The 25,556-nt window shown below is 43.4% G+C and overlaps 1 protein-coding gene across 1 annotated transcript in view; it reads right to left on the bottom strand.

The window, feature by feature from the left end:
• SLC9A3 (solute carrier family 9 member A3) overlaps nt 1–25,556 on the bottom strand; it is a 442,722-nt gene that overhangs the window by 237,159 nt on the left and 180,007 nt on the right. Inside the window, 1 exon segment of the mRNA XM_089681031.1 lies at nt 4,598–4,900. Coding sequence (XP_089537157.1) covers nt 4,598–4,900 — 303 coding nt within the window.

Raw genomic sequence — 25,556 nt, 5'->3', positions numbered from 1 at the left:
CATGGCAGAGTGTGGCGATGGAGACAGCAGCAATGGGAGGCCGTACAGGGACCCATGACACACTCTGGACCTGGCAGCAGCATGAGGAGGCGGTATAGGGGCCCATGGCAGAGTGGCGAAGCGTAAGCAGCTTAAATTGAAGGCCATACAGAGGCCTATGTTAAAAATAATAACATGTTTGGGGCATGATTCATGGCGGATTTAGTCAGTTGTGTCAGGAACTGGTGGTTTGAAATCCAGACTAATCCACGCCTGATTCATTTTCACAAACGTGAGTCTCTCCACACTTTGGGTGGACAGTCGTGTCCTCCGCGGAGTTACAATACCTCCTGCCGCACTAAACACGCGCTCCGATGCCACGCTACTGGCCGGGCATGACAGCCTTTCAAGGGCAAATTCAGCTAGTTGGGGCCAAAGGTCAAGTTTCGTTGCCCAGTAGTCAAGGGGATTGTCTACCTCGGTTGGCAGGGTGCTGTCCAAGTAGGCCCGAGCCTGTTGTTTGAGGACCTGCTCCAGGTCCACCTGATGCTGCTGCTGCTGCGGCTGGTTAGTAGTTTCCTCACTGCGCTGGTGAAGAAAGCTACTCATCATCGACTGCAGACTGAGGCAGCCGCTGCTGGTGGAGCTGCCACTGCTCCTACCACCCCACCCCTCCCTTGCTGCCATGGCAGCGGAACGCGAGCGCACAGGGCCCACAGTGTCTGAGGATGGACGTTGGCGGAGAAAGGCAGAGACCAACTGACTACATAGGTGGTTTTTATAGTACGTTATTTTGGCCTCCCTCTCAGCAGGTGTGAAAAAGGCCACCATTTTTGAACGGTAGCGAGGGTCCAACAAGGTGGACAGCCAAAAGTCATGCCTCTGTCTGATGGTTATTATTCGGCTGTCGCTACGCAAGCAACCGAGCATGCTATGGGCCATTTGTGCCAAGGAATGCGAGGGACTCCCTGCCTCCATCTCCACAGCATACTGCCACGGTGCGTCTGGGTCCTCTGTCTCCTCCTCCTCCTCCTCTACCAGATGCTCCTGCTCCTCCACTCCTGTCCGCTGAGTGGAAAAACCACCCATTTCACTCAATAATTCCTGAGCTCCAATGTCCTCCTCTACCTCCTCCTCTTCTTCCTGTCCTGCCCCCACAGGGGTCATGTGGCGTTGAGATCTGTGCGCCACGTCTACCGCACCCTGACCAGCCATTGTTAACAGCATTTGTTCCAGGACGTGCAACAGAGGAATGACGTCGTTCATCCCATAGTCCTGCCGACTCACGAATAGCGTGGCCTCCTCAAAGGGTCTGAGCAAGCGGCAGGTGTCACGCATGAGCTGCCAATGGCTGACATCTAAGTTACACAGGGGAGTACCTTTATCCGCTTGTAACATCAGGAAATCGGTGATGGCCTTTCGCTGTTCGTAAAGGCGGTCTAACATATGTAGGGTTGAATTCCACCTTGTAGCAACGTCACAGCATGAGGAGTCGGTACGGGGGCCCATGGCAGATTACGGGCCTGGCAGCAGCAATGGGAGGCCCGTAATCTGCCAGCACCCTATGACAAAATGGAACACACCAGCAGTGTGAAGAGACCTGAAAGTGGCACATGGCAGAGTGTGGCGATGGAGACAGCAGCAATGGGAGGCCGTACAGGGACCCATGAGAGACTCTGGACCTGGCAGCAGCATGAGGAGGCGGTACGGGGGCCCATGGCAGATTACGGGCCTGGCAGCAGCAATGGGAGGCCCGTAATCTGCCAGCACCCTATGACAAAATGGAACCCACCAGCAGTGTGAGGAGACCTGAAAGTGGCACATGGCAGAGTGTGGCGATGGAGACAGCAGCAATGGGAGGCTGTACAGGGACCCATGACAGATTACGGGCCTGGCAGCAGCATGAGGAGGCGGTACAGGGGCCCATGGCAGATTACGGGCCTGGCAGCAGCAATGGGAGGCCCGTAATCTGCCAGAACCCTATGACAAAATGGAACCCACCAGCAGTGTGAGGAGACCTGAAAGTGGCACATGGCAGAGTGTGGCGATGGAGACAGCAGCAATGGGAGGCCGTACAGGGACCCATGACACACTCTGGACCTGGCCCAACATGGGCCCCCTGGCCACGCTTGACTTTCTGGCCACATAGTCGACATACGGCTACGTTTACTTCCTCGGGCGGCTTGACAAAAAATTGCCACACCGCCGAGTAGGAAACTTTGCCCCCGCTACTCCTCACTGGCTGACTGCTACTTCCTCCGTGCACACCGGCACCACTACTGGCCGTGGTGGTAGGCTGCAGTGGAGCTGGTGCTCTACTCCGTGGCCGTTTGCCTCCACTGACACTGCTGCGACCCTGCTGCCTCCTGGGCAACCCACCGACTGTTTTGCTCGCTGCCAAGCTGGCACCCTCTTCTCCTGATGATGCGGAAGCAATAGCCTGATGACGACGAGGCTGCCAAGTGCGATCAGCCTCATCATCATCAATTAGGGTCTCCGCCTCACTACTAGCCCCCTCGGCTGCGTGTGGGTCAGGAGACAGACCTGTCTCTAGACCGGCTACCGAGCCACTCTCCTCGCCTGGCTGCTGAAGAGGCGGATGTCTCCCCCCGTTCCTGACCGCCCTCTGTTAGCTCTTCCTCACTGTACAGTGGGGCTGAGCCCACAGCATGCGATACTTCGCTTGGTGAGGGAACACCAAAGGACAGGGGCAGGTCGAGGACACGTGATTTCAGTGGGCTTGCTCCCGGGCCATGCCAACTAACGGTTGTGTCTGACGTACCCACCGACCGTTGGCTGTAGGTGTCAGAGGTGACCTGGGAAGAGGAAGACGACCGAGCCAACCAATCGATGACGGCAGGGTTGTTGGTGGAGACACGACCGCTGGATGACACCGGGAGCACTGGCCTCTGGCTGCGACTAGTGCTGCCTCGACCCCTTCCTCTGCTGCCACGTCTGCTCGCTCCTGAAACATTGCCTCCTCTGCCACTCCTCTGCGTGTTGTCTGACATACTCTTTAATTCAACGATTCTGTGTCCCTGAGTAACGATTCTGTGTCCCTGAGTAACAATTCTGTGTCTGTCCCTGAGTAACAATTCTGTGTCCCTCAGTAACAATTCTGTGTCTGTCCCTGAGTAACAATTCTGTGTCCCTGAGTAACAGTTCTGTGTCCCTGAGTAACAATTCTGTGTCCCTGAGTAACAGTTCTGTGTCCCTGAGTAACAATTCTGTGTCCCTCAGTAACAATTCTGTGTCCCTCAGTAACAATTCTGTGTTCCTCAGTAACAATTCTGTGTCCCTGAGTAACAATTCTGTGTCCCTCAGTAACAATTCTGTGTCTGTCCCTGAGTAACAATTCTGTGTCCCTCAGTAACAATTCTGTGTCCCTCAGTAACAATTCTGTGTCTGTCCCTGAGTAACAATTCTGTGTCCCTGAGTAACAGTTCTGTGTCCCTGAGTAACAATTCTGTGTCCCTGAGTAACAATTCTGTGTCCCTAAGTAACGATTCTGTGGCCCTAAAGTCTCTTTGGCCCTAACTCTGTCCCTAATACAGAGAGGTCTGTCTCTCTTGAATGACCGGAGGCTAATGGAGAATTCTAAGATGGCCGCAATTTATAGCTCGACCATTACACAGTGCTGGCTGGCTGGCTGCTGATTGGCTAATGCAATCACATGTCATGAATGAATGCATTATGGGTCAGCGCGCCTTGTCTGCGCGCCTTCCCAGAGATCCCCGCTCCGTCGCCACACATGTCACCGCCATTTTTGGAAAATTTCGATTCGCGCATTATTTGAAACGCATTCCACTTCGCCATGTTCGATTCGCTCATCTCTAATTATAATAACCGTGGCATGTCCCACCCACTGGGAGGGTTGGCAACATGTGCCCAACAGTCATAGCACCATGTATATAAGATAAGGTGTAAGCAACAGTCTTGTTGGCTCTAAGGAAGAAGCTAGTCCCTGAAACGCGTCAGCCTATTGGAGGTCCTATCTGCCCTGTCGAGTGACATGATGAGTCGTGGATTGGACTGAGCTTTTTTTGTACGCTGGGCTTGTGAAAATTGCTGTCATGTGAATATAATACTTACCACTTTTAAATAATATATACATGTTTTAAATATAATACACTAGGCTGGTGCACCCTTTGTCTTGTTTTATGGTTAAGCACACCCTCCTGCCTGTATGCTTGCTAAAGGCAAATGGATTCCAGGAAGTAAATGCTATATGAATCATCTGCCCTTACAAGAAGGCCACAGCCAAAAAAGTGATTTCTCAGCAAAATAAAGCATGGAGACATGAATGGATGGGGGCTTTTGCTTTGAGTATTAAAATTATTTAAATAGTGTATATGGTTTGTGCTGCTCAGATGCAGTGTAGTAATGCTTTAATCTGTCTGTGTCTGTTTGTCCCACCTTCTTCACTTCAGTCAGCAGTCCCCTGCCAGTCATTATACAACAACCCTTTATTTTATGTAAGACTTCTTTAAATGTCCAAATTAACATATTTTTTTCTTATTACCTAACAGATCTTTGGCTAGAATTGCCTTACAGAATTACCCAACACAGAATGCACTTAGAAATATAACAGTAAGAAAACAAAGAAAATTCAGCTTACCCATTATTCCTGTTAGGTAAACACCATACAGTGATAGTCCAGTTGTGGCAGCATTCCAGACTGTTCCTATTACAGCATAAAGAAGAATAGTTCCAAGATTTCCAAAGAAAAGCCTGTTTGGCATGAAGTATCCAGCATCTAGTACAATAGGTGGCAATAGGTAAAAGAAGAATACTGTTGGTGTTAGTGTAAAAGAAGCAATGTGATCTGCGGCCCATACTATTCCACCTAGAAGCAGACCAAGCACAATCAAAAGACAGCTCTCTGGCACAAATGTAGTCACTTTATGCGATATGTGAAAACCTGTAATTAGAAAGAAGATATATTAGTAATATTTCAGGACAGTTCCAAAGTATGTGATTATGTTGACCCAATTTTCAAAGCATTGCTGAAGTCAGTATTTAAAGTGTTAATAAACCTGGGCCCTGCATTCACTGTATCTGGTCTCCCACAGTACACTGAACATGGAAATGCAATTATTTTAGTAAATGTAAACTGCTTAATATCTTTTCTCATCAGCAATATATAGCAGTCTTGTGACTTCTGTCAGTGTCCTGCTGAGCACTGGTTAAAGCTTGTAGTAGGAGTTTTCATTCTCCTCTCACTATCCTATCAGTCTGCATGACCCCTGACCCTCTGTCTGGACAGTGCTGATTGGCCCCTGTGCCAATCACATGCACCCTCCCAGAAAAAAAAATAACTCTCTAGCAGTACACACACTGGTGAGCATGTGCAGAGTGCCTTCTAGGGTTCTGCACTATCAGCAGATGGATTGGTGACTGCAGAAGAAGGGGAGGATTAGAGAAGAAAGGATCAAACAGCCTTTTTACACAATGCAGAGGATTAACCCCTTAGGTTCAACAGTGAATATAATAAGCATGCTTTACTGCATATACAGACTGATTTTCCTGTTGTGGGTTTAGAAACACTTTAATTATGAGAACACAGGAAACAATTTCATAGTACCTGAAGGCACCTTAAATTCTAACTTGGGAATATGAAGGAAAAGTAAAATGTGACTTATATTGCTATTTGAATCCTGATGTGATAAACTGACTACTGGATCTGTTTTTAATACACATTTTTATTTAAGATTTATAGAAATATAGATGTAGAGATACAAAGATATAAAACAGGTAGAACATTTTCAAGGAGTTATTCTGCATTTTCAGATTACCAACATTTAAAAATGATAGGTCATTGCAACATCAATAGTGTCAGGATATTTTGAAGCAGAGAGTAAAATTGAAATGTTGGTTTTAGTGTGTTGCTATGTATATGCTAAAAAAGGTGAAAGGGGAAGAACATTGTGGTTGGAAAACAGAAGGAAAAAAAATTGTGTTTCTGATTTATTTTTGTAAGTTCTGAACAAATTGGGGGGAATTAACAAAGCATGGTACAAGTGTGAGATGGGGAAACAGCTCCCATTGTGAATTAAATGTTTTGAAATGTTTTACTGACATTCTGCGATTTAGCCACAAGATGTCACTGTTTTTCTAACACAGCCTCAGACTGCATAGATATTTATATATTCAGGAAGGGGTGGGGTTTTACACATGAGAGCTCAGTGAACAGGAAGAGAGACTGCAGCCATGTTTTGATGATGGGGAAGGAAAAGAGCCATGTGAGCAGAGAATCCGTTGGCATCCTGGTGTGAGAACTGCAGCTAGTGAAGCTGATGGTGTTCAAGACGCTGATCATGTTCAGAGAAAGGAAGATCGTTGCCAGGAAGACTGATGAGATTGCATGCTTGTTGGAGAGACATTTGTTCTGTTCTGAGTCACCAGCGGATGCAAGGCAGACCCGGGTCGGTAAGATCGTGCAAGCACCTCATTTCAGTGTTGGCGCCTCCAGAGACTGAGACAGGCCTATAGTTAGTTAGTTAGGGTCTCTGTTTGTGTCAGGCCACAAGTGTTGTTACTGATCATTGGAAGGACTCCACAACTTAAAGTGACATTTCACATTGGAGAGCTGATAAAATCCTACAAACGCAAGCCAGACTGGCATTTTGCTCAGAAGGAGTACTCAGCCACATGCTATAGGACCAGTTATGGGAGGGGGAATACTGTAGATTTGTGTAAGATTGTAAGCTGTTGTGCTGCACCGCAGGCTAGCCCATACCATACACCCATATACTGATTCTTGCTCTTTTAGGGTAATAACAGGTAAGGTGTGGCAGGTTATTTGTGCCCGCCAGTAGGTAAATTACTTCGCTTTCTACCGTCATCCATCAGAAGGCGCCGTGCTGTGCAGCACAAGGGTCTCAGCCTTTGAGCTGGGTGTATGTAAATGTATTGTATGTTCCCAGCATTTGTGGTTGTGTTTATTTGCCACATCTAAGTAAAATTCTGTTGTGGCAAAACCTGGTTTTGGGGTTGCCTTCCTCGTTCGTGACTTCACTGTATCCTGGGGAGCCCACCCGGGTACACGGCTTACACAAGCTTAATGCTTGTACTCAAGTATCTTTTGGATAAATAACCATTTGAAAAGAGACCCATTGTTTATCATTGTTTAATCTAGTACGCAGGTTAACAGAGCTGCTCTGTGATATAAGGTAAGATCTGGAAGGCCAGTTTAGCCATCCTCTTTTTGTAACATTGAAGTAGAGGGCCAAACTCAAAGTCGGTTGTGATGTCAAATAAAGCTATTGATAAACTGTTGAAGCTTTTGTAATTTGGCTTAAATAGATTAGGATAGTTAGGTAATTGAAAGTCTAGGTATTTTAGAGATATTTCTTGCCATTTGAATAAAAAGATATTTTGTAGGGAGTCAGTTTGAGCAGGGAGGGAGATATTGAGAAGTTTAGATATATAAAGATTAACTTTGAAGTTACTCAGGGTTCCAAGTGTTTTGGATTCCGTAAGTATGTCAGGAAGGCCTGTTTCTAGAGTGGTCACACATCATAAAAATTCATCAGCATATAAAGCAAGCTTATATTCCTCCAGCCCAAGCTTAAGGCTTTGGATATATAGATTAATCCTAAGGATAGTTGTCAGGTGTTCCAATGTGAGAACATAGAAAGTAGAGAAAGTGAACAACCCTGGCAGGTCCCATTTGCAATTGTGAAGCTAGAAGAGAGAAAGCTTTATGTCCTGACTTTAGCATGAGGGAAGGTACTGTCAGGGCAGGAGCCGAGGAACGGACAGGCAGGCCTAACAATGTAACGCACTGGCTGACGACAACCACCACCCACAGACCGAAGTCCCTCAGGGCGCGGAGTCTAAGTCCCAGGCTGCCCTTCACCAGGGCCCCTGATGGTGGGGATGGACTTGACGCAGCCAGGAACCAGGTCACGGCCCCCGAGACACCTCAGCTGCGGTAATGGCCGCCGCCAATGGCGTGTAGCTGGTGGAAGAGACAAAAGAGTAGTCAGACAGGCCGGGGTCAACAACAACAGGACAAAACAGTACAGGACAGCAGACGAGAATCACAGGTCACGAGCCGGGTTCAGCAACAGAGGGTCAGATCAAAGGAGAATACAAAGAATAGTCAAGTCACAAGCCGAATCAGATACCAGGAGAGTCACGAGAGTCAGAACAGAGTAATAGCAACACAAAGACACAAGACACAAGTGCAAAGAGCATGTGTGGGCCACAGGCTTATATGTCATCAGCCACGCCCCTCTGGGGGGTGGACCTCAGAGACCTGAAGACATAAAAGGATTCCCACCATGCACAGCAGAATCCAAGATGGACGCCAGCACATGGAGTAACATAACCTCAGGGAAAAGGTAGGACCTTGACAGGTACTGTATATAGGGCGGAAATTTTAGATATGAATTTCACAAGACTGAGGTTCATGAAAGTCAATCTAAAAAAGTCAGAATCTACCCTATTGAAAGCTTTTCTAGTGTTGATAGATAATAGGCAGAGTGGGACCTTATTTTTCTTGGCATGACTGATCAGATGTATTGTCCCTATATGATACAAACCCCACCTGATTGGAATGTATAAGAGATGGAAGCAAGGGTTTCAGATGGTTGCACAGCATTTTGGGATTTACATTAATATATTCATTTAAAAGCAAAGTGGGATGATAACTACAGTAACTTTTCACACTTTTTTGGAAATGATTGAGAAATGTATCTCTAAATACAGATGGGGAAGGCACATTCTGTTGATGTTGCATTGCATGATTTCACTAGAAAAAGAGCTAGTTCAGGTCGACATTGTTTATAAAATCTATTTGTGAGGCCATCTGAGACTGAAGCCTTGCCAGTGGAGGATTGTTTAATAGTAAATAATAGTTCCTCCTCTGAAAAAGGAGCATTAAGGGGGTGACTAATCCTCAGGTGGAAGAGTGGCCAATTAAGTGATATTCAAATAATCAGATATTTTATCTACCCTATTATTGTTGAAGTGAGGGCCGTATGTTTTGGTTTTACAGCTTGGAGTAATATTCTTGGAAAATATCAAGGACATCTGAATTCATATGATATATTTGCCAATTTGAGTGACTGTTGTGGCCAGTCCAATTTGAGTAGTGGACATCATCCCACTACTGGATCTGATCCTAGTGCTACATCACCTGTACTTTTGTGAGTATAATATTTGCGTTTGGTTCTTGTCACAAATGCGCGCATCCGAGATGGACGCGGTTCAACCATTTTGGTTTCAGACTCCATCTTGCTAAGGGTATCCATTTCACCCTCATCCTCCTCCTTCCCCCTCCCTTCCTGAGAGGCACAGTGCCAGATGTGTGTGTAATGGTTATGGGTCAATGGCAGGCCAAGGCACCTAGTTCGGTGCTTAGCAGTCTGTGAAAGTGTAGCCTTTCTCACCTAGGCCAGGATAACTCAGCTGTCCTAAGAGAATTGGAGACTCACTGTCCCAGAAGCTATAACATTTCACACCTCATAAGGAGATAAGGCAGCTCTCCCAGGAATTGAAAGAATTGTAACCTCATAAAACCTAGCTCAGCGTAGGTGGCAGGATCAGATAACTTCTGGTAAAATCAGTTTTCACCCTATGTTTCATATCTTGAAATATGGAAGACTTACATAAAAACCGGGCACCTCGTCAGATGGCCAATGCGCAGACGAACATTTTGATGGGTCACTCGTCCACCTCAGATCATCAGGGGAGCCAAAACATAGAACTCGTACACCGTGTAACGTACAATTTCATAATTCATATAGACATGATCCTTAGACTTATCTGCATAATAAAATACCCGCGGAGAGATTGTCGCTTGTGCAGCTGGGAAGTTATAGGCCAGAATATGAATTATGAAAGATGCTGGTTCTAATTTTGGGTTCGGCCTGACAATCCCTCCCTAAACAGAGTATTGGTCAGTTACTCAGAGCCACCCCCCCCCCTGCTGGGGGACTTTAAAAAACAGGCTAGCAGGCCTAAAGAAGTAAGTTGAAGACATCTCCTGGATGTCGCTCCACTTCCTCAAACTGAACCTCTCCAAAACCGAGTTTCTTGTCTTCCCCCCAGCCCGGACACCACCCCCCATTGACTTCTCTATCACATCCAACAACGCTACCATCAAACCCGCCCCGCAGACCAGAGTACTTGGTGTCATTCTGGACTCCAACCTATCCTTCCAGCCCCAAGTCCAATCTTTAACAAACTCGTGCAGACTCCACCTCCGCAACATCGCCAAAATACGCACGTTCCTAACTTCAGAAACCACTAAACAGCTCATCCACTCCCTCATCATATCACGACTCGTCTACTGCAACTCCCTCCTCACTGGCCTGCCTCGCCGCTGGCTATCCCCGCTTCAGTCGATCCTGAATACGGCTGCCAGACTCATTCACCTTTCCAACCGCTCCGTCTCCGCCACCCCCCTCTGCCAATCCCTCCACTGGCTTCCGATTGCGCAACAGATCAAATTCAAAATCCTAACGCTGACGTACAAAGCTGTCCACCATACTGGCCCGAAGTACATCACTGACCTAATATCCAAGTACCGCCCAGCACGCACACTCCGCTCCTCACAAGACCTCCTTCTCTCTAGTTCCCTGGTCTCCTCCTCCCATGCCCGCCTCCAGGACTTCTCCAGGGTGTCACCCATCCTCTGGAACTCCCTGCCCCAACCCATCAGATTATCACCTACTCTCCTCTCCTTTAGGCGCACCCTGAAAACCCATCTCTTCAGGGAAGCCTACCCCACCCCCTGCTAACTTGCCGACCTCCTCCACTCTTCCTACCACTCCACCCCCCACAGCTATCTCCTCCTGTGCCACCATCCCCTCCCTCCTAGATTGTAAGCTCGAAAGAGCAGGGCCCTCAATCCCCTCATGTTTTGCATTGTATTGGTATTGTTCTGTCACATGTTCTGTCCCCCTCTGTAATGTACAGCGCTGAGCGAACTATTGGAGCTTTATAAATACTGTATAATAATAATAATAATAATCTCCTATCTTTCCATCGTAACATATGGAGATCAAATCCCACTTCTGCTCTGCAACTTGGATCTGCTGACCCAGGACTTTGGGCAAGTACTTTTACTCTTCCCTTTCTCTCTGATATCTCTTTGCTGTGCTATGGTTCTTTGTGTGTATATATATACAGTTGCAAGAAAAAGTATGTGAACCCCTTGGGATTACGTGGAGTTTTGCATGAATTGGGCATAAAATGTGCTCTGAATGTCATCTAAGTCACAACAATAAAAGAACACAGTCTGCTGAACATAATACTACACAAACATTAGATGTTGCCATGGTTTAATTGCACATAACATGTAAACATTCACAGTGCAGGGAGGAAAAAGTATGTGAGGCCCTAGCTTAATGACTTCTCCCAGAGCTAATTGGAGCCAGGAGTGAGCCAACCTTGACTCCAATCAGTGTGATGATATTGGATGTGTTGCTGACAGCTGTCCTGCCCTTAAAAAACACACACCTGTTTTGGGTTTACTGGTTTCAAGAAGCACTGTCTGATGTGAACCATGCCTCGCAGAAAAGAGCTCTCAGAAGACCTACGATCAAGAATTGTTGACTTGCATGAAGCTGGAAAGGGTTACAAAAGTATCTCCAAAAGCCTTGATGTTCATGTGTCCACGGTAAGACAGACTGTCTACAAATGGAGAAAGTTTAGCACTGTTGCTACTCTCCCTAGGCGTGGTCATCCTGTAAAAATGACTGCAAGAGCACAGCGCAGAATGCTGCATGAGGTAAAGAAGAATCCCAGAGTGTCAGCTAAAGACCTACAGAAATCTCTGGCACATGCTAACATTTTTGTTGACACATCTACAATAAGGAAAACATTAAACAAGAATGGAGTACATGGGAGGACACCACGGAGGAAGCCATTGCTGTCCAAAAAGAATATTGCGGCACGTTTGAAGTTTGCAAAAGAGCACCTGGATGTTCCACAGCACTACTGGCAAAATATACTGTGAAGAGATGAAACCAAGATTGAGTTGTTTGGGAAGAACACACAACACTATGTGTGGAGAAAAAAAGGCACAGCACAACAACATCAAAACCTCATCCCCACTGTGAAACATGGCGGAGGGAGCATCATGGTTTGGGGCTGCTTTGCTGCCTCAGGGCCTGGACGGATTGTCATTGATGGGAAAATGAATTCCAGAGTTTATCAAGACATTTTGCAGGAAAACGTACGACCATCTGTCCGCCAACTGAAGCTCCGCAGAGGATGGGTGATGCAACAGGACAATGACCCAAAGCATACAATTCAACAAAACAATGGCTGCAACAGCACAGAATACGCCTTCTGGAGTGGCCCAGTCAGAGTCCTGACCTCAACCCGATTGAAATGCTGTGGCATGACCTTAAGAGAGCGATTCACACCAGACATCCCAAGAATATTGCTACACTGAAACAGTTTTGTGAAGAGGAGTGGTCCAAAATTACTCCAGATTGTTGTGCAGGTCTGATCTGCAACTACAGGAAATGTTTGGTTGAGGTTATTGCTGTCAAAGGAGGGTCAACCAGTTATTAAGTCCAAAGGTTCAAATACATTTTCCACCCTGCACTGTGAATGTTTACATGTTATGTGCAATTAAACCATGGCAACATCTAATGTTTGTGTAGTATTATGTTCAGCAGACTGTGTTCTTCTATTGTTGCAACTTAGATGACGTTCAAAGCACATTTTATGCCCAATTCATGCAAAACTCCACGTAATCCCAAGGGGTTCACATACTTTTTCTTGCAACTGTATATATATATATATATATATATATATCTTAGTTACATCTTTTTTTTTGTAAATATTTTTATTGCACCCTGTTTGACCTTTTAGTAATAAATCTTCCTTTCTGAAAGTGTTGAACTGTTTCTATAGCTTTTAATTGCAATTTACGAATCCCTGCCTTTAAAGAGACGCTACTTTTTGTTTAACCCTCTGTATAAAAGACCTGTGTTATGACCGTTTTATACAGACGATTATATCGACCATTATAGTGTCATAGCTGAAGCCGAGTTTCCTCTTTCTCTGTACCAAAAAGGAGGTGGTGGCAGTGAATGGTTAATTGTGTGATTAACCTGACCCAGTAACAAGCGCATTCAGGCTGCAGGCACAGATTGTAGTCCATTCGCTGGAAAATCGCTGTGCAGGGTGCAGCTGGGTGTGGCATTGTTACGCACGTCACATCGCAATTTCTGATTGGCCAGTCCTTCGGTCACGAATTTGGTGAGAAGGTCTGGGGTCTGACGCCGCGATCATGACAGTTCTCAGTTAAGATTTTTGGCAAATTATAACTTTGGATATAATCCGTACCAGACTCAATGTGGATGTTTCAAAGATCTACAATATTGCACATAGCCTGAGCACACATGCATATATTTAAAAAAATAAATAAATAAACGCATGTATCTGCAAAGATGCAGACAATGTATACATGTACACATGAAGAGTATTCCCATACACGGTCATAACCAACCCTCAATATATGTATAAAAAATGATGTCACATAAATTATTCATAAATAAATATTACACTATTGTATAGTTCTAAAACATAAATCTTATGAAAAATCGTCTTAGAATGTCTTAGGTTATCTATGTGTGGGGAGATGCAGTGTGGTGCAGCGGCAGTAAAGATGCAGAATCCGGTTGTAGTAAAACTTAGAACTTTATTGCCAAACTACAAAAAGCCCAGTGGGAGAGCACTTGGGTTTTCCCAAGTGCTCACATTTCAGTTCAAATGCAGAAATGCAGTGGGAAGAGATGCACTGACAGCCTCTGTTTTAGTGGACGGAGTCCAGCCTGACCAATCCGATCCCAAAGGGAAGGCTTGTCATAAGTTTCACTGTCCAACATGAAGCCTGCTTGTTGTGAAGGCATTAAAGTTTGTAAAGTATATTTCAGTCTTGGTGGTATTATTTATTGAATATCTTGAGGTCCTTATTTAAGTGCTAGATAGGTCTGAAGCTCCAGCATCGCTGGGTATCAGGAGGCATCTTTGCTGATTTTGCTAATGTAGTTGACCATTTAAAGAATGAGTAAGTGTTAAATTTTTTTCAAAATATTCTATGGTTATCCCATATTGACCAGGGGATTTCCCATTGAGGAAAGACATAACTGTCTTGTAAATTTCTTGACTAGTAACATTAGTTTTTTTGGGGGTTTTTTTATCAGTGGTGAGCTTAGTGTAATATCCTTCAGATATTTTAGGATTTTTTTGTTTCCTGTGGTTTACAGAATTGAAGGAATCTGTTGGTCTTTAATTTTATAATGTCTTGTATTATTCTTCAAATGTTATTGCAGTTCCTTCTGTTGAGTATATAATACCCTCTTTTTTGCCTTTTTTTAATATGATGTATATTTGATTGGTTGGTAAATATTTCATAGGAATTTTGTGAAGTGGCATTGATATACATTCAATTTTTTTCTTTTATTGATGAGTTTTTTTTTAGTTTTCGCTAATTTGTGTTATTTTGACCACTGATGTTTTATGTTTTTAACAAAAATAACCATATTTAGGGCATTCTATAGTGTTGGAGATACTTGTGTCACATAGTCTAAAAGTTTGCGAGAGTATTTTTCAGTTCTTTATTATACTCATCTTAAAGAAACCTTGTAAAAATGCAGGTAAAAAGCATAAGAAAAAGAAAGTATTTTAATTGGTTACTTGAAGAGTTTTTTCATTTCCATGTATTTTTATTCACTTGCAATATGTCTTTGAACCTGATAGAAAATTTGGCTACTGCACAACCTCCTAATTGCACATCAGTAGAGCTCTCGCCTTCTGGAAAAGTCTAATTATTCCTCCATCTCTCCCCTCTCCTCATTACTTTTTATGTAGCTGTGATGGCAGAAGTTAAGGGTAATACTACAAAATTTCACATGAGTGACAGCTCTAAGTCTGCTGGGGCTATTGACACTACATCTAAGATGGTGGCACCCAGCAGCAGCTTCAGGGCTTTTGGGTGTCTACATAAGGGAGGCTTTTATAGGCAAATTAAAAGTCTAAAATATTTTAAATGCGCATATAATCTTATGGAAAGATTTGGTTGACATGAATGTTCTGACAACAAGGTTATCTTTAAGTAATAGTGAGTTTATAGATTTGCATTTTTAGAGGTTTGGGAGATTTTGCACAAATTAGGAGTGAGCAAAAGAAGAGAATGATCTGAATAGAGAACGCTCCTAATACTATTGTTTACTACTTAACTGATATGTGCAGCTATTAACAATTCTTTTTTTACAGATTATTTGAGGTAAAAAATGGTAAAGTTGGTGATCATAGGGTCTTGTAGATCTTTTTGGGAATTATATTTATGTTAATATTTCTGACACATCAGAGGAGAGATGACTTCTACTTGCATGAATGTTCAGGATGGGGTTTAACCACTTGAGCTCCTGAGGATTTACCCCCCTTAATGACCAGGCCTCTTTTTGCTACTCGGCGCTGCACTAATTCAACTGATAATTGTGCAGTCATGCAATGCTGTTCCCAAATGAAATTTATGTCCTTTTTTTCACACAAATAGAGCTTTCTTTTGGTGGTATTTGATCACCTGTGCGCTTTTTTATTTTTCACGCTATAAACAAAAAAAGACCAAATATTTTGAAGAAAAACGATATGTTTTACTTTCAGCTATAATAAATATATAGTAAACTCAAAGTTACCGTATTTTCCGGCGTATAAGACGACATTTTAACCCCTGGAAATCGTCTACAAAGTCGGGGGTCGTCTTATACGCCGGGTGCTGTGCTGAAACCTTACCGTACTTCCGGGTTGACGCTACTGCGCATGTCTTCGGCAGCAGTAGACGATCGCGGATCACCGTAGCTCGCAGAACTGCATGAGACGTCGGATGCAGCAGTGCTCGATTGAGCTTGACTGAAACTGTGATATGCAGAGAAGGGATACACAGTGATTCTGCGCATGTCACAGTTTCAGTCACGATCAATCGAGCACTGAACGGCTGCATCCGACGTCTCATGCAGTTCTGCGAGGAATGGTGATCAGTGATCGTCTACTGCTGCCCTAGACATGTGCAGAAGTGTCAGCTCGGAAGTACCGGTATGGTACTGCTGCATCCGACCTTGTCCCCTTAACTGCTATGAGATACGGTAATTATTAATATTATAATGTCTGTGGCAGTTCTGTGCAATTTATGGTATCTTGGAGACAGTCAGGGCTGGGCAGGCAGGGAGAGCTGACCCACCCAATCCAAGCAGGCTTTGTATGCAGTGTGCACAGTGTGCACAGAAAATACTGGTACATTGCTTGCCGTGATTGGTTGGAAGAGGGGGGTAGTCTTATACGGCGAGTATAGCCCAAACCCTATATTTTAACAGGAAACGTAGGGGGGTCGTCTTATACGCCCAGTCGTCCTATACGCCGGAAAATACGGTAGTTATAAATTTAGGCCAAAATGTATTCTGCTACATGTCTTTGGTAAAAAAAATCCCAATATGTGTATATTGATTGCTTTGTGTGAAAGTTATAGCGTCTACAAACTATGGTATAGATACTGCAATTTACGCCATTTTTTTCCTATACATCGCTAGTTTAACGGACAATTGCGTGGTCATGCAATACGGTACATAAATGAAATGTATGTCCTTTTTTTAACCTCAAATAGAGCATTCTTTTGGTGGTATTTGATCACCTGTGCACTTTTTATTTTTGGAGCTATAACCAGAAAAACTTTTGAAGAAAACATTTTTTTTTTTAAAAAAACAATATTTTCTCATTTTGGTCATAAAAAATATCTAAAAAAACTACAATTTCGTCATAAATTTAGGCCAAAATGTATTCTGCTACATGTTTTTGGTTAAAAAAATCCCAATAAGTGTATATTGATTGCTTTTTGTGAAAGTTATAAGGTCTACAAACTATGGTATAGATAATGGAATTTACATAGCTTTTACTTTCTGACTGCCCATCACATTTCTTGAGGTGCTAAAATACCAGGATAGTACAAACACCCTCAAATGACCCTTTTTCGGAAATTAGACACCCTAAGCTATCTGCTGAGAGGCATACTGAGTCCATGGAAGATTTATTTCTTTTCCACAAGTTTCTGGAAAATGACAAAAACTTTTTTTTTTTTACACAAAGTTGTCATTTAAATGATTTATTTCTCGCACAGGCCATGGGTATATGTGGAATTACACCCCAAAATACATTCTGCTACTTCTACTGAGTATGGGGATACCACATGTGTGAGACTTTTTGGGAGCCTAGCCACATACAGGAGCCTGAAATCCAATGACCACTTTGAAAGCCTGAAGGTGCGTAACTTCCTCATTACACATCCTCATTACCTATCACAGTTTCGAAGGCCCTGACATGCCAGGATAGCCCCAAACCCCCCCCCCCCCCAAATGACCCCTTTTCTGGAAAGTAGACACCCCAAGGAATTTAAAAAGAGGCATGGTGAGTATTTTTCAGATCTCATTTTTTCTCACAATTTTTTGAAATATAAAAAAAATAGAAAAAATATGTTTTGTTTTTTTTCCTCATATTCCAAAAACTTGTGGCAACAAATGAGATCTGCAAAATACTTACCGTGCTTTTTATCAAATTCCTTGGGGCGTCTACTTTCCAAAAAGGGGTAATTTTGGGGGGTTAGGTGCTATCCTGGCATTTCAGGGCCTCCGAAACTGTGATAGGTAGTCTGGAAGTGTAATGAGGAATTAAAGCCCTTTAAAAGCCTGAAGGTGCTTATTGGATTTTGGGGTCCTGTACTTGGCTAGACTGCCAAAACGTCTCTCACATGTGGTACCTCCATACTCGGGAGAAGTAGCAGAATGTATTTTGGGGAGTAATTCCACATATAACCATGGCATGTGTGAGCAGTAAATCATTTAAGTGACAATTTTGAGAAAAAAAAATATCTATATTTATTTTTGTCATTTTCCAAAAACTTGTGGTAAAAAAATAAATTCTTCTATTGATTCAACATGCCTCTCAGCAAATAGTTTGGGGTGACAACTTTCCAAAAAGGGGTCGTTTTGGGGGTCGGGGCGTTTTATTCCCAGCATTAGAAGTTTATGCCACACATCATTCACTCTTCTAACCACCTGAAGACCAAGCCTTTTTGTTCACATGAAAAAAAAATGTTCACATGTATTTTTTGCTAGGAAATTAATTTAAACCCCCAAACATTATATATTTTTTTAAAGCAGACACCCTAGTGAATAAAATGGTGGGTACTACAATTTTTTATGGCACATAGTACTCGCGCAGCGATTTTTCAAACGCAAATTTAAAAAAAAAAAATACACTTTTTGTACTTTTAATGCACACAAACACAATATATTGGCCAATTGTTTGGTAAAATATGAAAGATAATGGTATGCCGAGTAAATAGATACCAAACATGACATGCTTTAAAACTGTGCATGCCCCGTGCAATGGCGACAAACTGCAAACATTTTTAATATCCATAGGCAGCGCTTTAAAAGCCTTTATAAGCTACCATTTTAGATTTACAGAGGAGGTCTAGTGTTAGAATTACTGCCCTTGATCTGACGTTCACGGCAATACCTCACAGGCATGGTGCAACCGCTGTTTACATAACGGCACAGGGTCAAGGCTTGTGCACACAGGTGTGCGCGCATGGGAGGGGCATTTTTTTAGTTATTTTGATTTTTTTTATTATTTTTACATTGTACCTTTCATTTTTTTTTTTAGCACTTTTAATGCTATAACAGGGAATGCAAATAACCCCTATAACTTCAATGGGCATTGTCATATATTCTTTTTTGAGAAATCTGGGGTCTATCAGACTCTAGATATCTCCTCTGCCCTTACATTATCTAATCAAACCAAAATGGGTGTGATCAGATGCTTTCCCAATTTACAAATGGTGCTGTTTATATCCTGCGAAACTGAAGTGATGAAATGCTTGTAGCTTCCGAATTCTTAGACTATAGAGATGATTGGCACCATTCTGGTCTCCAATCAGCTCTATGGTCAGCTGGCAGAAACACCGGCTGCATTCTCAGGTTCCCCTGATGGCACGAGACTGCCCGAGAAGGCCGTGGAAGGCAGCGGGGGAGGGGGGATATCATCTCCCACTGCTTGTAAAAGCAATCTTGCAGCTAATTAGCCACTAGGATTGCTTTTACATGAAAGCTGATCACCGGCTGAAAAAAACGAAACCAGGATGATGCCTGCAGATGTAGGCATCATCCTGGTATAACCATTCAAATCCAGTGATGTACCAGTACGTCGCTGGTCCTTGTTGTTTTTTGTATGCAGCCAGTGGAATGAATGAAAAAATGAGAAGAAATCTCTGCCAGAAAAAGTGTGTGGTATGCCCACCATTAGAATATACCGTCCTGCATCCACCCACTTCTAATGGTGGGCACACATTAGGTCACACTTTGCCACAAGTGCCAGTTCCAAGATTGAATAAATGTCTAAATAGTGTCACGCTTGAATAAAAATTGTCCACGTATAAGTTGTACCCCGTATGGAAAAAGGATGACATCAAGTCCCAAACTATCTTGCCACTGCTCATCATGTAGTCTGGGCATCCGGGGGCTCCACGTGACTATCTTTTCCCTCGTAAATCCAAAACTTAGTATAGCCTGTTGTCCTCTCACGGGTCTTCTACATCTTGACCCCATATCTGGCATGCTTGCAGGGGAGACATTGTTTGAATGCAAGGCGGCCAGAAAAATTAATGACAAAATAAATTAAGGACTCCTCAACGCAGATGTTTTGCTGGGGAGTATAGACATCTGCAAATTTTAGGCTAAGGTGATTTGCGAGGGGCTGAATTTTGTGGAGCCGGTCAAATTCAGGGTCACCCCGAGGATGACAGAGTGTATTGTCGCTGAAATGCATAAAACACATTATACTCATATCTATGCCTGGCCATGGCAGCAGAGAACACGGCATATGATGAATCGGGTCTGCAGGACCAATACAACCGCAATTCATTTCTTTTAGTAATGCCCATGTTGAGGGTTAGGCCCAAAAAAATTGTAAATTTGAAAACCATAATGAGTTTCCATGCGAATGGTCTGGCAAGGTTTGAATTTGGGTTGGCGGCGATAAATTGTTGTGGATATAAATTGCTTTGATCCACAATCAACGCATACAGATATTCCGTGAAAAACAGCTCCAAAAACCAAGGAGGTATGTGAAAGACCATGATGTACTAGACCGCTGGTACTTGCCAGTTCACCAAAAGGTAGAGCGGCACTAGTACTGGCACTCTGCTGCATATGAGAGTCATCAAAATTTACCGGCAAGTGCTAACAGAGATCAGGCCTGATTCTGCAAATACTGCGGTTTTGTGTGCAATGTATCAAGTGACAGTGACCTACTGACACTGCACTTGCTGGGGGAGAAGGGGGGGGGGGTAAGCGTAGGGGCTAAACTCAGGTGCTGGCAGGTGCCGGGGCTATATTAATGTGAACGCTGGTATAGTGCTGACCTGATCAAAGATATTGACCAGTTCAGACGCTATACTAGCATTGGAGGATTATTGTACATGAGCGTGTTCCTGGCAATCAAGGGGTTAAATGTGATGACTGGTGTACTGACGGGCAATCTGACGCTATCTGGGAGGGGTGTGAAAACCACGGGAGCACGAATCACATGTATATATATATATATATATATATATATATATATATATATATATGTGATTTTGCGTACCCATGCCGCCCTGTAGCAGTATTTCTGCTGTAGGGTGGTCAGGAAACGGTTACAGAAGAGGTTTGTGTTATAGCACTGCGTTACTTTAACTGACAATTGCGTGGTCATGCAACACTGCACCCAAATTAAATTTACATCCTTTTTTCCCACGAATTGAGCTTTCTTTCTGTGGTATTTGATCACCTGTGCGGTTTTAATTTTTTGCGCTATAAAAAAAAGGCTGACAATTTTGAGAAAAAAAACAATATTTTGGACTTTTTGCTATAAAACATGTCCAATTAAAAAATCAAATTTTGTCACAAATTTCATCCAAAATGCATTCTGCGACATGTCTTTGCTAAAAAAAATCCCAATACGTGTAAATTAATTGGTTTACATGAAAGTTATAGCGTTTACAAATGGCGGGAAAGATACTGGGATTTTTAATTTTTTTTTATACTAATAATGGCGGTGATCAGCGACATATGGCGGTGATCAGCGACTTATGGCAGGACTGCGGGACTGCGGCGGACATTTTGACACTGGGGGGGAACTGACTTGGGGTCTCTGACATCCCCAGTGACACCAATACAGTGATCAGTGAAAAAAAAACCCACTGACGCTGTACTAATGGCACTGGGGAGGAAGGGGTTAACATTTTTATTCACTGAAAGGGTTAACTGTGTGAGGGGAGTGTTTTACTAGGGGTCGAGGGGTGTGCTGGACGGGTACAGGCTGATCCGGAGAGATAAACTCTTCTCTCCGTTTCAGCTTGTCAGGAGCTGACAGGCAACTGACAGAGAGCAGGGCTGTGTGTAAACAATGCAGCCCTGCTCTCTGTCAGCGATTGCCGCTAATCGCCGGGAAATGGCTGGTAATGACCGGCCGTGACCTGGCAGCTGAGACCCGCTGCTGACACCCGCGGGACAGGTAGGGCGGGCGCCTCTCGCGCGCCTCCTACCTGTTTTGCAAAACCACGTTTTAAAACGTGGTTTTGCGCAGCCCTGCAAACGTTTTAATGCAGTGGCTTGGGCTCAAGTGGTTTAAGAGCTCTTTAAATTTCCATCTAAACATAACATATATTTTTGTGTTTTTCCAGTTTGTTTAATTTTTTTGTTTAAGGTATCAAACTGCTCCTAAGTAAGATAAAATATGTAAAGGTTTGTCAGTTTTACATGTTAGACATAGGAAACAGCCATATTTGTCCCTGACTGTGAAAATGTCTAATACTTTGAAAGAGCCGAAAAAAGACATTGATACTCCTTTTGGTTTTGATACAGTTTGAAAGCATGGAAATACTGGTTCAATCTTTCTTTAAGGAGCGTAGGTATGTAGCAATCCGAAGTGAGTTTTTTTGTAATAGGTGTAATAGGATTTTCTATTTTTATGAATGTGCAAAATTTAAGATTTAGGGCAAAAGATAGTAAATCTGAACACTCACTTTATCATTTCAGTAGTATAAGATATGTTTTTCATGGTAGGATTACTGGGGTTGATTAAAAATAGTAATAAATAATTTACTATATCAATTGTTTGCTAAGTTGCTTTGCTTTAAACTCACAAACTTGATTAAGGATGAGGTATATTTTACCGGGTATGTAATTAGAGTGGCCACAAGGTGGCGCCAAAATGTTTTTGGTTAGAATAAGTATATGTATATCTTGCCATCTTGGATTCCTGGTTGAGATGGAATTGGAAGAAAAAAAAACCTGAAATCCTAAGCCTAAATTTACACTTGTGGCTGTCATTGCTGGATCTATGCACGATATATATCCTCTCTGCCAATCCTTTCACTGGCTTCCACTAGCCTCATGTATACAATCCAAAATACTAACCACAACATACAAAGTGAAAAGTTAACCTTATGGCACCAAAGCCATCCACCACACTGCCCCAGCTACATCAACAAACTCATCTGCAGATATTGCCTAAATCCTCCTCTTCGCTTCTCCCACGACTTGCTCTCTAGCTCCCTTGCTACCTTCTCCCATGCTTGCCTCCATGACTTTTACAGAACCTTTCCTATCCTCTGGAACTCCCTACCCCAGTATGTTAGGCTAGTTCCTACCCTGTCCACCTTTCAGGCCATCCTTGAAAACTCACTTATTCATGGAAACCTACCCCACTTCCACCTAAAAACTGTACTTAGATCCCCTTCAACCACCTGTTTTTACCATCCCCAGACCGCATGTGTAAATGAGCCCAAACAAGCTCTTGTGTTTTGTTTTCTTTGGGAGGTTTATTAACCGCTTGCCGCCCGCCCACCGTCAATGTATTGTGGACGGGCAGCAGCTACAGGCAGAGCGACATGCAGGTATGCCGCTCTGGCTGTACTAACACAGGGGAGCCCCACCCATGACCACTGTGTCCGCCGGACATAGTGAGATGAAGATCCTGGTGAACGGGACCCGGTGATCATGTGACCGCTATGTGATCACATGGTCACACTGTTAGCAATACAAAAGGGATAACAGGCGCATGGTGTGCATTCCATGTATGTTTGATGAGTTCCAAATGGGCAGGGGTAAATGTAGTCCAGTAGGCACTAAGGGCAAGCTGCGTAGGAGCGAAGCATAACCCTGCAGAAGGGAAACAAAGAAACACAGCGCCTCTAAGTGTGTGCTGTGAAGGTATTTAATAGAAAGATACGTAGTAACTCACATCATAGAATTAAAAAACAGGCTCATGGGTAAGAGGGTGAGACATCTGTAGCCAGATGTAGTTGTGTGACTGATCCAGAGAGGAGGTCGATTGAGTCCGCCAGCAGGTGGTGCTGTGCATGTGAAACATGGATGGTAAACCTGGTGGAATCTCCAAGGTGTCTGCCAGCAGATGGTGCTGTGCATATGCAGCATAGATGGTAAAGCCTGGCAGAGTCTCCAAGATGTCCGGGATCAGCACATGTGGCGTCTGACGTCATCAAAATGTGACGTGTTTCTGAGCATGAGCAGGGCGAGATGGCACGCTCCAGGCATGCTCTTTCATCAGGCAGGGAGGAGCTGTGGGTGAGGGAGCCTTATGTAGAGCAAGGGGAGGATGATGGGCAGGGCCAGGGGCGGGGAAAGAAGGGGGATATTGTCACAGAACAGCAGACAAGCTGTCTGTGAACAGGAAGATTAATGACACTGGTGGAGGGATAATATACTTATATAAACATATCATAAAACGTGGGTTTAACATAAAAGCAACATCAGCACAATATAAAAGGAAATAAATAGTGAATGTTGTTAAAAATAGGAGACACTTAGGGGTAATGTTAAAAAGCATGGCATTGGGGAAAAAAAATAATAATCTGAAGAAATAAAGAAAAAAAAAATTGGAAAAAAAAATTGGAAAAAATTTCAAAAAGCAAACAGAAAAAAAATTACACATATAAATATATATATAATAAATAGATATCTATTAAAAAATATATATGTGTGTATATATACCCATATAAAAAGGACAGAATTGGTAGAGGATAACCCTGCATAAGAAAATAGTTTTGGTATAGGTTCCTAGCATGGAAAGGAAATTAGGGGATGTCAAAAGGGGCAAAGGGTGATAAATGAATTGCATAATTTATGGTAGCCCCAGCTATGCAATGAATATGTGGCAACCATACGTAGATAACAAGGCATGCTGTAACGGAGGTGCATGCGTATATGATTAGGTGAAAGGACAGGTTAATTTGGTATGTAGTGATAGTGCGGTGATGACGCGTGCATATATGGTTGTGTCAAAAAAACAGGTTAATTAGGTCTGTGATGATAGTGTGGCAATGACGACCAGCATGACCGGAAGTGGTGTAAACGCATGTCTAACCGTCAGAGCCCAGGGGGGAGAATGAACAATGTAGGATGACTCACATTGGTTAACAATGCAGATGGTGGTTATAATATGGTGGCAATTTCCAACTCCTCATTGAGGCCAGTGGGGGATAGGGTGTGAAGGGCATGTATGCAAAATGTCTTCCTATGACAGAGTTTATGGAAGCGCTCCGCCTCAGGGAGACCAATGGGCATTACCTCGACCACCCAAACCCAAATTCCCACCGTGGATTTGTTATGGGTATCCAAAAAATGGCAGGGGACATTGTGCTCATCCTTTCCACCTTCAATTAGGCAACGGTGTTCTCCAAACCTGCAACGCAGGTTACGTGTGGTATGTCCCACGTACAAGAGACCACAGGGAAAACTGAGGCAGTAGACAACAAATGTTGATGAGCAATTGCAGAATTCAGTGAATTTGTAATATTTCCCTTTGTGTTGAAAGCCCTTTTGGCCATGTTGGATTAATTGGCATGTTTTACAGTGAGCTTACGACATTGAAACATGCCTATGATGGTGGTGGAGAATAGGGAGGGTACATGCTGGGGCTGAACAGATTTTAATTTGCTGGGGGCTACTTTGTTCTTTAGATTGGGGGCTTTTTTGTATGTGATGATGGGTTTGAGGGGAATAACATCTCTTAAATGGGGATCTTGTAGCAAGATGTTCCAATGTTTTCTGAAAACGTTTCTCATTTTTTGGTGTCTCCCATGGAATCTGGTGGTGAATCAGACAGGTAGGAAGCATATGCTTCATCTACCAATTTGTTGGGATACCCTTTTTCAGCAAAATTTTTCTTGAGGGTGACACTGAGTTCTTTGTAATCTGTTAATTTGGTGCAGTAATGGCGGAAGCTACAGAATTGACTTTTTTGAATATTGTTTATCCAGGTGGGGTAGTGACAACTCTGATAATGAAGATAGGAGTTTCCTGAGGTGGGTTTGGTGGAGTTTTGGTAATGATCTGACCATTGTCGTGACTAAGTTCTAGGTCTAAAAATGAAAGATGGTCTTGGCTTCTTTCAGATGTAAATTGTAGGCCAAAGGGATTGTTGTTGCAATGCGTGACAAATTCATCAATAAGGGACAGGGACCCGTCCCAGATGATGATAATGTCATCTAT

Source organism: Staurois parvus, unplaced genomic scaffold (assembly GCF_062004578.1).
Source record: "Staurois parvus isolate SC_StPar_1 unplaced genomic scaffold, SC_StPar_1.0 ptg000257l, whole genome shotgun sequence".
Lineage (NCBI taxonomy): Eukaryota > Metazoa > Chordata > Amphibia > Anura > Ranidae > Staurois > Staurois parvus.
The sequence above is the reverse complement of the archived record's forward strand: the minus strand, read 5'-3'. Positions and strand labels throughout refer to the sequence as shown.